General features: G+C 38.7%; 2 protein-coding genes across 4 annotated transcripts in view; one reads left to right on the forward strand and one right to left on the reverse strand.

Annotated features, from left to right (window-relative positions):
• The window catches only part of Set2 (SET domain containing 2), a 28,029-nt gene extending 19,518 nt beyond the window's left edge, over window positions 1–8,511 (reverse strand). For 2 of the 3 annotated variants that reach the window (XM_034968811.2, XM_034968805.2), the window contains exons 1-6: window positions 8,325–8,511; window positions 6,333–8,227; window positions 5,237–5,365; window positions 3,504–3,803; window positions 2,331–2,421; window positions 308–469 (exon numbers count right to left, since the gene is read on the reverse strand). In XM_034968811.2, coding sequence (XP_034824702.1) covers window positions 308–469; window positions 2,331–2,421; window positions 3,504–3,803; window positions 5,237–5,365; window positions 6,333–8,068 — 2,418 coding nt within the window. In that variant the 5' untranslated portion in view covers window positions 8,069–8,227; window positions 8,325–8,511. The remainder of the gene's footprint in view (window positions 1–307; window positions 470–2,330; window positions 2,422–3,503; window positions 3,804–5,236; window positions 5,366–6,332; window positions 8,228–8,324) is intronic. The other variant, XM_069499770.1, reaches the window with a different exon arrangement.
• A 776-nt stretch (window positions 8,512–9,287) lies between these two features.
• Window positions 9,288–13,183, forward strand: Spase25 (Signal peptidase complex subunit Spase25). The gene is made up of 5 exons (XM_034968199.2): window positions 9,288–9,433; window positions 9,575–9,640; window positions 9,996–10,129; window positions 11,443–11,595; window positions 12,892–13,183. The coding sequence occupies exons 1-5, from the start codon at window positions 9,413–9,415 to the stop codon at window positions 13,073–13,075; spliced, it is 558 nt and encodes a 185-aa protein (XP_034824090.1). The 5' UTR covers window positions 9,288–9,412; the 3' UTR covers window positions 13,076–13,183.
• Window positions 13,184–13,660: the final 477 nt, after the last annotated feature.

The following is a 13,660-nucleotide window of genomic DNA, read 5'->3' on the forward strand; positions in this document are numbered from 1 at the left end:
GTTTTCCACCAACAACTGGTCATAATATTATCTTCTTCTTCTACATATTATATAAAAGGAAAAGCTGACTGACTGACTGACTGATCTATCAACCCACTGCCCACAGCTCAAATTACTGGACGGATCGGGCTGAAATTTGGTATGCATATAGCTATTATGACGTAGACATCCGCTGAGAGGGTTTTTGAAAATTCACACCCTAAGGGGGTAAAATAGGTGTTTGAAATTTGTGTAGTCCACGCACACGAAGTCACGGGGATAAGCTAGTATAGAATACAATGATAAATCATAAAGACAATAAACTCACATCAGCATCCTGCACTAGATCAGGTGCCTTAGGCTTGTATTTCCTCTCTCGCTTCGGCTTGCGTAGTCGCGGTCTGTCTGTCTCAAGTCCGCCCACCAGTTCCCGTGCCTCCTCCGAAGACTCGGTCGTTCCTGACTTGGACGTCGATACGTCTTCCTCCTCCTGGACACGGGAATTAAGAATATGAAACCCTTTATGGATTTATGAAACCCTAGTACAGTTCTTGCAATTCACGAAGGCGAGTGAACTTTACTTGTGGTTACCGACATACACATATAATTGTGATAAAAAATATTTATCACAATTATATTTCACCACTTTGCCGGCGTGATTAATATTTATACCAATTTATACCCATGCCAAATTACAGATTTCTAGCACTAATAGTCTCTGATATTAACCGAGGACGGACGGACGGACGGACATGGCGAAACTATAAGGGTTTGTTGTTTACTACGGAACCCTAAAAACGATCATTCCTCAAATCTCTAGTACACGCACACAGCGACATCGTCTCTGCGGAGTGCTGCAGCACGGTAATGTTATAAGCAGTATTGCAACTTCATACAAACGGGCGAAACGCGAGCTAAACCTACGCGCCTCGATGTCGCGGTGCGCTCGCGGTGCAGCCAGTCGCGACTGTGCCGCAGTGACGAACGGACGGTGTTTTGTTTTTTTAATAACCGCGCGATTTTTTCACTAAAAATAAGTTCAAGTACATATTTAATATGCCAAGTACATATTTAAACACAAAGTAGGCAAATAATAAGTACATATTTAAACACAAAGTAAGCAAATGTAATTAAAATGCCGGAGGCGGGCAGCCCTATCGCATGTTTAGGTACCGCGCTGCTGTAGGTATTTATTTCAAATATACGGCCGAGTTACATTACTGTATAGATAACATTACCGTGGCTGCGGCCTGCGCCTTCTTTTGTATAGGTGCGGCAACGTCGCAATCCACGCATACCGTCGACGCGGACGGCAACTCCCAACTGCCATATAAGAGCGGCAACGTCGCATATATCAGGCGAGTGGCGACATGGACATGAGCCGTTCCGGCGAAAATTATTCAGATATCACGTAATGGACCCAACTAGGATGGCAGACTTCCTTGACCTATTTGTTGTCTGCATTTATAGTATTTGTATGATATAAATACGAAATAAAATCTTTGGCCAAATGTAATGTGTGTAAAAACGAAATAATTATTATTGATATAGTTGACAAAAAAATGTGAGTATTAAGAACCATAAAGTCAGTAACATACTTTTTACACGGTATGCGACTCGGTTTTTAGTAAAATGAAAAAAAAGTATTCATATTATATTATTTATTTTGTATTGGTATATCTTTCACCCGAGCAAAGCCTATCTATAATAGTATCTAGTTTTCTGTAAACTAGAATGAAACTACAGACACTAGTCTGGAAAGTATTCTAGCCTGCCCCCCAATTTTTTTTTATACAAGTTAGCCCTTGACTGCAATCTCACCTGGTGGTAAGTGATGATGCAGTCTAAGATGGAAGCGGGCTAACCTGGAAGGAGTATGGCAGTTTTTATTAAACCCACACCCCTTTGGTTTCTACACAGCATCTTACCGGAACGCTAAATCGCTTGGCGGCACGGTTTGCCGATAGGGTGGTAACTAGCCACGGCCGAGGCCTCCCACCAGATCAGAAATTTAGAAATTATAAAATTCCAAATCTCTGCCGGGAATCGAACCTGGGAACTTCCACTAATAAGACAACAGCGCTTACTACTACGCCAGGGAAGTCTAAAGTATTATTAAAGTAGTATATATAGTTATCGTAATCGGTAGCAAATTCTACCCCTCGATTGGCTGTGAAAGAATCAAACCAATCAAGGGGTAGAATTTGTCGATTACGAAAAAGATGATTAATTTTTCTTACACAATGGGGGAGGCTGGTCTGGGTTGATTTGACCGAACACGCATCGCGTTATGCCGGCTCGCGGCGCGTGTTATAAGTATGTTTCCAGCTTAATTTATACAATAAGGTTACCTCCTCATCATACTCGTCGTCGGAGTCAGGCTCAGCGCCGATCCAGCCGCGGCAGTTCTCCGCGCCGCAGAAGCAACGTTGGGCGACCTTACTATATCAAACAGTTAACAACATTGAGGGGCGTCCACAAATTACGTGTGATGTTTAAGGGGGGTGGGGGGGGGGGGGGGGGGTCGAGTCAAATCTCATCTAATCTTACGTTGGAGAGAGCGGGGGGTCTCGGCAAATATCACGCAATTTTTTTCTGATTGGAAGAAATAAAAGTTATACTATTTTGGTCCATTTAATCCAGATTGTACATGCTTAAGATTTAATCTTAAGCGTAATCGTAATACGATTAAGATCATTCACTAATTCGATCGAAGGAAAATAATTTCATATTGATTACTAGTCTTAACTAGTCGTAAATAAAATCACGAAGCAATTTTTTTTTTCTTTTTACAATAACAATCCAACGCGTTTACGTAAGAAACCCACATTTTGAAAAATCTCACGTGAGATTGGGGGATGGGGGAGGGAGGGGGTTGAATAAAATCTCACGGCATCTCACCAGGGGGGGAGGGAGGGACAGAGTATTCAAAAAAACACCTCACGTAATTTATGGACGCGCCCTTATCTAGGATTTACCAGAACGCTAGCAAAAACGAAGACAGGTGATAGTACTGATGATTACTGATATGATACCACAAAAAATCGCGAAAAAATCTTGTATTTTGCAAAAGTTCACGGTATATCTAAATATATAAAAGGAAAAGGTGACTGACTGACTGACTGACTGACTAACTGATCTATCAACGCACAGCTCAGACTACTGGACGGATCGGGCTGAAATTTGGCATTCAGGTAGTTATTGTGACGTAGACACCCGAAAATTCAACCCCTAAGGGGGTGAAATGGGGGTTTGAAAATTGTGTAATTCACGCGGACGAGGTCGCGAGCATAAACTAGCTAATATCATAAATGGTCTTCCAAAATTCGTAAAATCCACGTCCACATCTAATTTTAAGTTTGCTAACCCTTTTAAACTATCAATTTAACTTAAAAAGTGCGTGAAATGGTTATGACGTCACATCTATGTATTTCATACCAGTTCTCACTCTTAGCGAGCGTTTTGAGAAAAACGCGAGCCTGTGAGACTCACAAATCACACATGGAAATAAAATATCAACTTACCCAAACCGCTGAAACTGATAGTCAAACGTGATTTCCTCTCCAACGGCAATATCCCTTTTACTGAAGAAGCCGATCCTCAGTTCTCCGTTTACCGTCCACTTCTGGGTCTCAGCGTTAGGCTCACACGAATGGTTAATGAACCTCGATATGTTCCCCTTTACAGTTGCATCGATAACTGTATCGCCTTTTAGCGACATGAAATAGTGATGCAAGTTGTTCTCATCAGAGTAAGCCTGCGCGCGTTTGTAGAATTGCTCATAATCTAACACCTCGCCTACATATTCCATTAGGAATTCGCCGCTGCAAAATAAAGGGAAGGACGAAAAATTAAAAAGCACTATAAAAACGGCCAAGTGCGAGTCAGGCTCGCGCAACGAGGGTTCCGCACTGCAGTCGTATTTTTTCGACATTTTGCACGATAACTCAAAAACTATGTTGCATAAAAATAAACAAAAATCTGTTTTAGAATCCACCGGTGAAGCCCTTTCATATGATACCCCACTTGATATAGTTATCTTACGTCGAAAATTGAAAATACTATAATTATTAGTTCATGATCACAACTTATTTTTTTTGTGTGATGTAACCACAAATTCACAGTTTTCAGATTTTTCCCCGAATGTCTGCTATAAGACCTACCTACCTGCCAAATTTCATGATTGTAGGTCAACGGGAAGTACCCTGTAGGTTTCTTGACAGACCGACAGACAGACAACAAAGTGATCCTATAAGGGTTCCGTTTTTCCTTTTGAGGTACGGAACCCTAAAAAGTTTACTTTTTATCTCGAAAAATCAAAGAGTTCGCACGGGATTTTTAAAAACCTAGATCGTCGCGGGCATCTAGTCATAAATAAACAGTACCTATAACACATTTTGCGTTAAAACTAATCCATAATGTTAATGAGGTTAACACCGAATGCGTTGAGCATACGGAATAGAATCGTGATCGCATTTCGCCAAAAATGTAAAGTACAAGTGTCGACCCACCCTTAACTTTTTGTTACAGCATAATAATAATAATTATGTGAACATTCGCATATCAGATAAATAATACAATTTCGCAAATCAAACTACATAAACATAATATTTATTTCTACAACACTCATGTTATCTAAATATATAAATGGAAAAGGTGACTGACTGACTGACTGACTGATCTATCAAAGTACAGCTCAAACTACTGGACGGATCAGGCTGAAATTTGGCATGCAGATAGCTATTATGACGTAGGCGTCCACTAAGGTATCCGCTAAGAAAGGGTTTTTGAAAATTCAACCCCTAAGGGGGTGTAATAGGGGTTTGAAATTGGCGTAGTCCACGCGGACGACGTCGCGAGCATAAGCTAGTGACAAATAAATATATCTGAAAAATAAACAACTTTCCATACTTAAAAAACCTTAGACATCCTAAAGGGTACTCTTCTTTTTCAACCGACTTCCAAAAAGGAGGTGGTTCTCGTACTCTCGGTACATCGATTTTTTCGAGGTTTCTGGACCGATTTGCAAATTATTTTTTTTAAGATAAAATTTTTCCTAATGCTACATTTGAACTAGTTACAGGGAAATTGTGTGGTTTTGTGACAAAAACAAAACGTCTTCGTTTAATTAAAAATTCGAGTATAGATTTAGATCTGTCAATTTAGTCAAGAAATTCGTCTACAACAGAATTATTTAGTCACAATAGCTTACTAGACTTTTTAAAACAAATTGATATTGTTTTGAAAGGAAACTCACGGTGGGATATCTGCACTAGCTTCTACACCACATCCTTTCTTGTCGGCATAGAACACTTTCAACGGCCCATTCTCTCTCTTCTGGAACCTTCTGTTTGTACATCTGTCTCCCACAGGGCATCTTGAGTTACTGAAAATTATTAATTTCTTAACTATCCCATACATAAACTCTGCTAAATTTTCACGGGCCAACCATTTTAACTAAATTTGACGAAATTTGGTACAAATCAAAATCAAAAATCAAATGTTTTATTCAAAATAGGTAATAAATTACACTTTTTGATGGTCGGTTGTTGCATTTGTAAGATGATGATAATATAGTGGTGATGATTTTTACGCGAACTTTAAACTAAAGTTAAAGGGTTCTTAACGCGCCCAGATCTGAGAAGAGCTCATAACATACTCAGCCGGGTATTCTTTTTACTTCACCACTTTACAAAATCACTTAAACTTATTAGAACTATCACAAAGCTGCTAAGCAACTTATTTCTAAGCTTTCTTATCATTTAAATAATCCTTTACATTGTAATAGAATTTTTAGAGAAGGATAGGATTTATAGGGATAGCTTGCATCCTAGGGAAGGACATAGGCTACTTTTAACTCTGGAAAATCAAATAGTGTGGCTAATTCCGTTGCACATAATCTCTAAACTAAACTAAAATGATACGTCTAAATCTATCGCTATCCCTTTCGTAATGTTGCTTGCGGAAAAGGATAGCACTAGATTTAGACCTGTTAATTTAGTTTAGGTTTAGAGATTGTGTACAAGAGAATCGGCACCATTATCCATGTAAAATTAAAGAACTCTGAGAATTATAAAAAAATATCTGTACAAGTTTACAACTATGCTATTTAAAGCAGAAGTAATACTGAGTAATAATCACACTAATATTATAAAGGCAAAAGATCGCGTGTATGTGTGTGTGTGTATGTTTGTTACTCTTTTATGCAAAAACTACTAGACGGCGGATATGGCTGAAGTTTGGAATGGAGATAGATTATACTGTGAATTAACACATAGGCTACTTTTTATCTCGGAAAATCAAAGTCGCGGTCATCAGTTAATATACAATAAAAATGAAAATCTAGTTCTTACCATTCAATCATCAGCAGTCTATTCAAACAATCTTCTCCGCAAGCCAGTTCCCCTCTCTCTGCCTCATCTCTTGTCAAGAAGCAGTCGCAGATCATTTTTTTAGTCTCCCTGCTTATCATACGATCACACAAATACTCATTCTCTTCCAAATGTTCATACTGACTCATTCTCTCTTCAATTATCTTATCATAAGCCTCTTTAGTGAGTGGAATGATAGATTTTTCATCTTCTAGCATTTTATTTTCTTCTTCCAATGTTGGTAACTTTGACGGTAAGCTGGGACTGGCCAAGGGAGAGTTGAGAGGAGAGTTTGCCCCCATTTCCAACTCGCTAGATCTCCGCCATCGAGATTTGACTTTAACAGGCATTTCTGTAGGAACTGGAAAATGTAATGCATGTGTATTATTACCCTGTAGTCCATCACAGGACTTCTCCTGGCTGTCGGATCCCAGTTCCTCTAACTTCAACTTAGTCTGTGTAATCAATGCTTTCTTCAAAGGAGTTTTTACTAAACCAAAGCCTTTAGTCTTCTGCTTCATTGTACTTATAGTTTTAATCCTATTTGACCTTCGCACTCCGGTTGGGGAGGACTCCGCCGAATCATTGGAATTATTTTGATTCTGTTCAGTCACTCTGGAGGAATTACTGTCATCAGACAAAGTAGAGCTCGGGGTTAGACTTGGGTCTGGTCTTATCAATATTTCACTGGAACTTTGTGGGTCTGGAGTGTTACAAGGTGGTGTTCTAAGGTCAATAAAGTCTAAACAGTCCATGGGAGAGTTTGGGTTTGATTCAATTTGAAGATTGAGCTTAGCAAAATCCTTTTGAAAGTCAACATCTTTACACTCCTCCCCTTTTGTGGCCGTCTCATCTTGCTGTGACAGCTGAGGGGGGCTGTCAATGTTGATGTTATAATACAGCTCCTGGTTGTCATCTTCAACTATTTGGACTATGGTGATGACTTCATCATCATCATTATACTTGTATTCCAAATGCTCTGCAACTGTTAACTCACGCTGTTCATTCACCGGATCAGGTATATTTGATTCTTCAATGGGTTCTACATGATTTTGTATCTCATAATCAACTTTATTTGTCATTTTAGTACCCGTTTCGATTTGTTTTGAAGGTTGTTCTATACTGGAACTATCCTGGGTTGTTTCTGTCTTATAGATTATGTTGTTTATATCATTACTTACACTTTGCAACTCTTTTTGTAACAGAGACATGACAGACTCTTTTTGAGAAGGAACAGGTGACAGTTCTCTTGAGTTTCCTTGCAGGCTCAGTGGACTGGGACAAGCCCCACTGTTAGTATCAGAGTTATTGTCCATCGCATTAGAGTCTGACTCTGAGCCACAGTTTGGATCAGTTGTCCTTATTTCTACACTACTGCTAGTTTCACTGTCACTACCTTCATATTTTTTAAGATTCTCGTTGCTTAACAAACATCTATATTTACCGAACTTTTTATGCAGTGCCACAACTGGCACTAGATTTAATTGAGCAGTTTGTAATGTGTTTATATCAGGAATACTTTTGGATGTAAGGGGATTTTCCCCACTCTCAGTTTCCGGGGGCTCCTTGTTTTCGGCAGATGTGTCGGGGATTGGATCGGCAGAAGCGGAGGATTCGCCCTCGTTGGCGTTGGCTCCCTCGCCTTGTTTTCCGCGCCGAGCGGACCGCCGGGAAGGAACTTTAGTTGCTGGCTTCCTCCTCTTTGCCATTATAGGCATACACAAAATTCACACAGCTAAGACAAACATCGAAACATGCTTTGAGATGAACAGTGACCTCTTTCAATCGTTACTCGTTTGTCAATGCCATGTTGTTGTGTTGCTTGCAAACTCCATGATTTACATAAAGCGCCTTGCCGCAGTATCAGACGTTAAATTCTGCAAAAATTAATTTTTCTATTTAATAAAAAGTCACATAGCGTAACCACCGGTGCATAGTCCCTATAAACTTAAAACTATTGTTATTAATACATACCATTTCTATCATAAATGAAGACTTTCGTCGATATCTGGAGTAGAGATCGTTATGGGTACCTATACAGTATATTTTAATATTCTTTCACAATAAATAGAAAACTAAAATAAATTAATATTTTATCAATTAAAAATCCATCACTTCTTTAATTTTAGGATCCGTCGACGATCAAAAATGATTGTTGTCAATATGGCGTTCACAGATGGCGCTCCGCACTCCGCATCCTCCGCATGCCGCAGTCCGCGCTCGCAACCAAAGAGTATATAGTCACTACGCTACGCGTAACAGAGAAAGGTAAAAAAAGCGGGCTGAATCAGGCCGTAGATAGAGTAATAAAGGTAGATGCAGGAACGTTTGCTTTCTCATTCGCACGAAAAAGAGAGCACAGATAAAGTTACTAATGTGATAAACAGAGACGCAGCTAACCTATTTTTTGTCCCTTATCGTGTAACTGGTTTTTTTTCAAGAATACATACAAGAAGTTGCAAAACAAACTGAGAATTCGTGGCGTAATTGTATTTCTCATGAGTTATTTACTTGTTTTCACATAAAAAACGTTTAATACAAATATTGTTGATCGGTTATAATATAAATATTGACTACTAAACAATGGTAATAATTGTCGTGTTATTCATCGTTACGTCGTGCTAACGCTATCTCATACGCGGTTACACAGTACATACTTACATCTACCTATTATTCTATCTAACTACGGTCATAACTAAAGATTAGGTTATTTATGAGAAACAAGTACTTACGCTCGCACAGCAAATGGCGGATTGTGCCGAAACCCTTTTAATAGTTATGTTGAAATGTAGTGTTGTCTCTTACACACATACGAAATAAGCTTGAGCTAGTTTCCGATCCGCTATTTTCTATAGGACATTAGGGCAACTCTATTTATTATATCTCTATGGAATTTTGACATACGTGTCATACCACCATGTCATTGTTTGCTGTCATTCGGTGCTGTCATTGGGCTGTCATCATTAAAAACCGAAATACGAAAGTTGTTTTTAATTAATTTCTAATAAAAAGGGTTCAACTGTGCAATTCAAATATTATTTGAAACTGAATCGTGTATAAAAATGACAAATGAAACGCCTGAGGTAATGTTTGTTTTATTAAATCGTGTATTTTTCCAAAATATAAAGTGAGATAGGACACGTCACTCTTGCCGAATACTTGCTTTTACAAACTTATGTTTTCCATTATTTCAATACTGATGCATATAATTTTGGTCCTTCCAGGTAGTTAAAATCAACAAATGGGATGGCGCTGCTGCCAAGAATGCAATCGACGATGCCATCAGAGAGGTAATTAGATAGATTTAAATACACTAAACATTTAGGTACAAAATAATACATTATAATACATTTAGTTTATTTGTATAAGCTGTGATAGCTTAGTGGTTAGGACGTCCGCCTTCACTCCGCATTAAAATATCACTTGCTTTAACGGTGAAGGAAAACATCGTGAGGAAACCTGCATGCCTGAGAGTTCTCCATAATGTTCTCAAAGGTGTGTGAAGTCTGCACATCCGCACTTGGGCAGCGTGGTAGACTATGGCCAAAACCCTTCTTACTCTGAGAGGAGACCCGTGCTCTGTAGTGAGCCGGCCATGGGTTGATCATGATGATTGAATTTATCGTTCAAACCTATTTGTTGCAGGTTTTCACTGGTGAGCTGAAGTGTAAGGAAAGCTTTGCACTAATAGATGGGAGACTTTTCCTCTGTGCCCTGGCAGTGGGAGTAGCTCTCTATGCTCTACTGTGGGACTACCTTTACCCATTCCCACAATCAAGGTAACTACTAAGAACTAGCTAATGCCCGTGACAATGCGTTAATTTAGATTTATAAAAATCCCATAGGAACTCTTTGATTTTCTGAGGTAAAAATAGCCTATAACACTATCCAGGTCTTTAACTATGCAAAAAAAAAACCGGCCAAGTGCGAGTCAGGCTCACGCAGTGAGGGTTCCGTATGGCAGTCTTGTTTTTTCGACATCTTGCATGATAATTCAAAAACTATGATGCATAAAAGTAAATAAAAATCTGTTTAAGAATGTACAGGTGAAGACCTTTCATATGATACCCCAATTATTAGTTTTTGACCACAATTTAATTGTTTATGTGTGATGTAACCACAAATTCACGGTTTTCAGATTTTTCCCCTAATGCCAGCTATAAGACCCACCTACCTACCACATTTCATGATTCTAGGTCAACGGGAAGTATGCTGTAGGTTTCTTGACAGACCGACAGACAGACAGACAGACAACAAAGTGATCCTATAAGGATTCCGTTTTTCCTTTTGAGGTAGGAAACCCTAAAAATCACGTCGATCCGTTGCAAGTTGCGACACGATTGAAGGACAAACCCAATAAACAAACACCCTTTCGCATTTATACTATGGGTAGTGATAACCTCCAGTATCTGTTGCTATGTAGGTACTTTTACTCCATTGCTTGCCTGGAATTGGAGAGATGAGAATTGTTCATAATGTTCTCAAAGGTGTGCAAAGTCCAATATTCTGAACTGGGCCAGTGTGGCAGACTATGGCCTAAACCCTTCTTATTTTGAGAGGAGACCCTTGCTCAGTAGTGGGTCAGCGGTGGGTTAATCATGATGATGCAACTGTCTGGTTTTATTTTAATGCCTACTGATTTTTCACTGGTCCTGGACAGTTGATGTTGCCATCAATGTGTTTAAAATCTATATAGGTAAAAGGAAAAGCTGACTGACTGACTGACTGACTGATCTATTAATCAAACTATTAGACGGACCGGGCTGAATTTTGGTATGCAGATAGCAATTATGATTTTTGAAAATTTAATGCCTAAAGGGATCAAACAAGGGTTTGAAATTTGTGTAGTCCACGTGAACTAAGTTGTGGGCATAAGCTAGTATATAAGTCCCGCAAATTGCTAATGCGCGTGGCCGCCATTTTAGTGACGTCAGCACTAGACTGAAGTTTCTTAAGTTAGTATTTCGGCTGACGTCAAAATGACGTCATTTCGATGATAATGGGACATGGTTCCAGTGTAATAGCAATTTGCGAGACTTATAAGCATAAAATTATTTTTTAACTTTTTCTGTAAGTATAATTTTTTTTACAGATTGGTACTTATAATCTGTGTATCCTCATACTTCATCCTCATGAGCATCCTGACTCTGTACACAACATTCAAGGAGAAGGGCATATTCGTGGTGGCCAAGGAAAAAGTGGGCAACAACAACAGGGTCTGGGAAGCTAGTTCTTATGTCAAGAAGTAAGTGCACTGTTATTACAAAATCCTTCTGACCATCTCTTTTTTGCCGTTTTTCGTTTACAAACTGTTGCTCAGAAAATGTTAATGGGCTGATTGTTGAAACCTTAGGGTAACTGCTAACCCTACTGCTGCTCGATTGCAGTAGAATGACAGCTACAATCTCACGATCGGTTGACCAACCAATCACCTTTGATTGGTTGACGCTCGCGCACTATTGGCTACAATGCATTGTTGCAAAAAGAATCGCACAAATTCAGCACAATCACAGCAATTGAGATGGTAATAATGATTGATGCAGGTTTTACGAAATTGACCTACAGATCTGACACTATGACGGATCCACTGAACTGTAGGGCGATTGTCTAAAACCTGCATCAATCATTATTACAATCTCAATTGTTGTGATTGGCTGAATTTGTGCGATTCTTGTTACAACAATGCATAGTAGCCAATAGTGAGCGACGTCAACCAATCAGAGGTGATTGCGATCGTGACAGTGTAGTTGTCATTCTCCCGCAATCGCGCAGCTGTTTTCCGATCACGATATACTGATACTGGATCATTTATACTCAGTAGCCAGATATTCCATCCATAATAGTTATATGGGTCTTGTAATAGGATGTGTAGTGTGGAATGATTGGACACAGTAGACTGAGCCTGACAATGTCGCCTGGTAGACAGCGTGTTTGTCGTTTTACTTTTTGTATGTGCATGCTGGTTTTTGTATAAACAAAAGTCATCTAGTTGAACTTGGTATTGCAGATGATGCAACGCCAAAAAATCGTTTCTTTTTTAATTTGGGTTATTAAACTGGTTACAAACAGTAAACTTTTTTCAAGTAAATTAGCTATGTAAAAGATTATATACATGCGATTTAAACTTACTTGAAATGACCACCGGGCACCGCATGCAAGAGAAACTGAACCTAATAAAAAAAAACTAATTACTAAAAGCTATTAAATAAAATAAAAACAAATACTAACACCCGCAATGATTGAACTTACAATAAATGACCCATAGATGATGTTACCAAGAGTGAATAATAAAAAAGATGCATGTTTTAAATGAAGTTTAATTTATTAAACTTCATTTAAAACATGCAAAATTAACAAATTAACAAAAAGTTTTTATTAATTTTTCATTTGAAACTAAACGGTAAGTGGTAGAAGTAATCATAGAAACTTAATACCTATTTTCTGAATCGGGAGTCGAACTCTGGACATGGTATTTGCCAGGTCTATGAACACCAGACAGAAAACTGCACTTTTTAATGTAATAGATATTTTTTGTCCCCAGACATGACGACAAATATAACCTGGTGCTCGTAATGAGGGACTCCAACGGCAAGACGCGCGAGGCCTCCGTCAACAAGTCCTTCGCCAACTTCATAGACACAAACGGCACTGTCGTCCAGACGCTCATCGTCAACGAGATCACTAAGCTGTACAACTCGCTTTCGTCTGAGAAGAAGGAAAAGTGAATAAAAAGTGAACGAGAAGTGATGAAAAGCTCTGTCTTTTTCTTTTGCACAATTTCACAAACAGTGTTAATTTAATCTCAATAAATTATGTCAAAAAAGTTTTTTTTAATATACATACCCTGCATATCTCGAAATTCTGGGATGTACATAATTTTTTTTAAAGTACAGTGCCATATTTATCTTGGGAATGCGATTATAATATATCACTGGATTCAGGCGTGGCGCAAGACCGTGCCATGTGGAAGTCCCTACAGGAGACCTAAGCCGTGGACGTCAATCGATTGATAATAGTGATTTTTTGATGATCTTAGGACTTTTGTTTTGCATTTTTATGTTAGTTCTGAGTTTTTGACAAAACCGAAGTATAAATAGTAGAAGTATAAACCTAGCTTGTTTTTATATAAAAGAGCTCTAAATAAGTGGACTGTCTTATAATATAATCACTCCGTCACTTTCCATCAGGTGTTATTGTGGTCAAGCGTGTAGTACAAGCGTACAGTGAAAAAAACAAATATGTTTTGAGGCCTCAAGATTGGGTCTTCATGCTTCTTGGCACAGTGGAAATCATTTCTTAAATGTCTACTG

The sequence above is a fragment of the Maniola hyperantus genome, chromosome 1 (genome assembly GCF_902806685.2).
Source record: "Maniola hyperantus chromosome 1, iAphHyp1.2, whole genome shotgun sequence".
Lineage (NCBI taxonomy): Eukaryota > Metazoa > Arthropoda > Insecta > Lepidoptera > Nymphalidae > Maniola > Maniola hyperantus.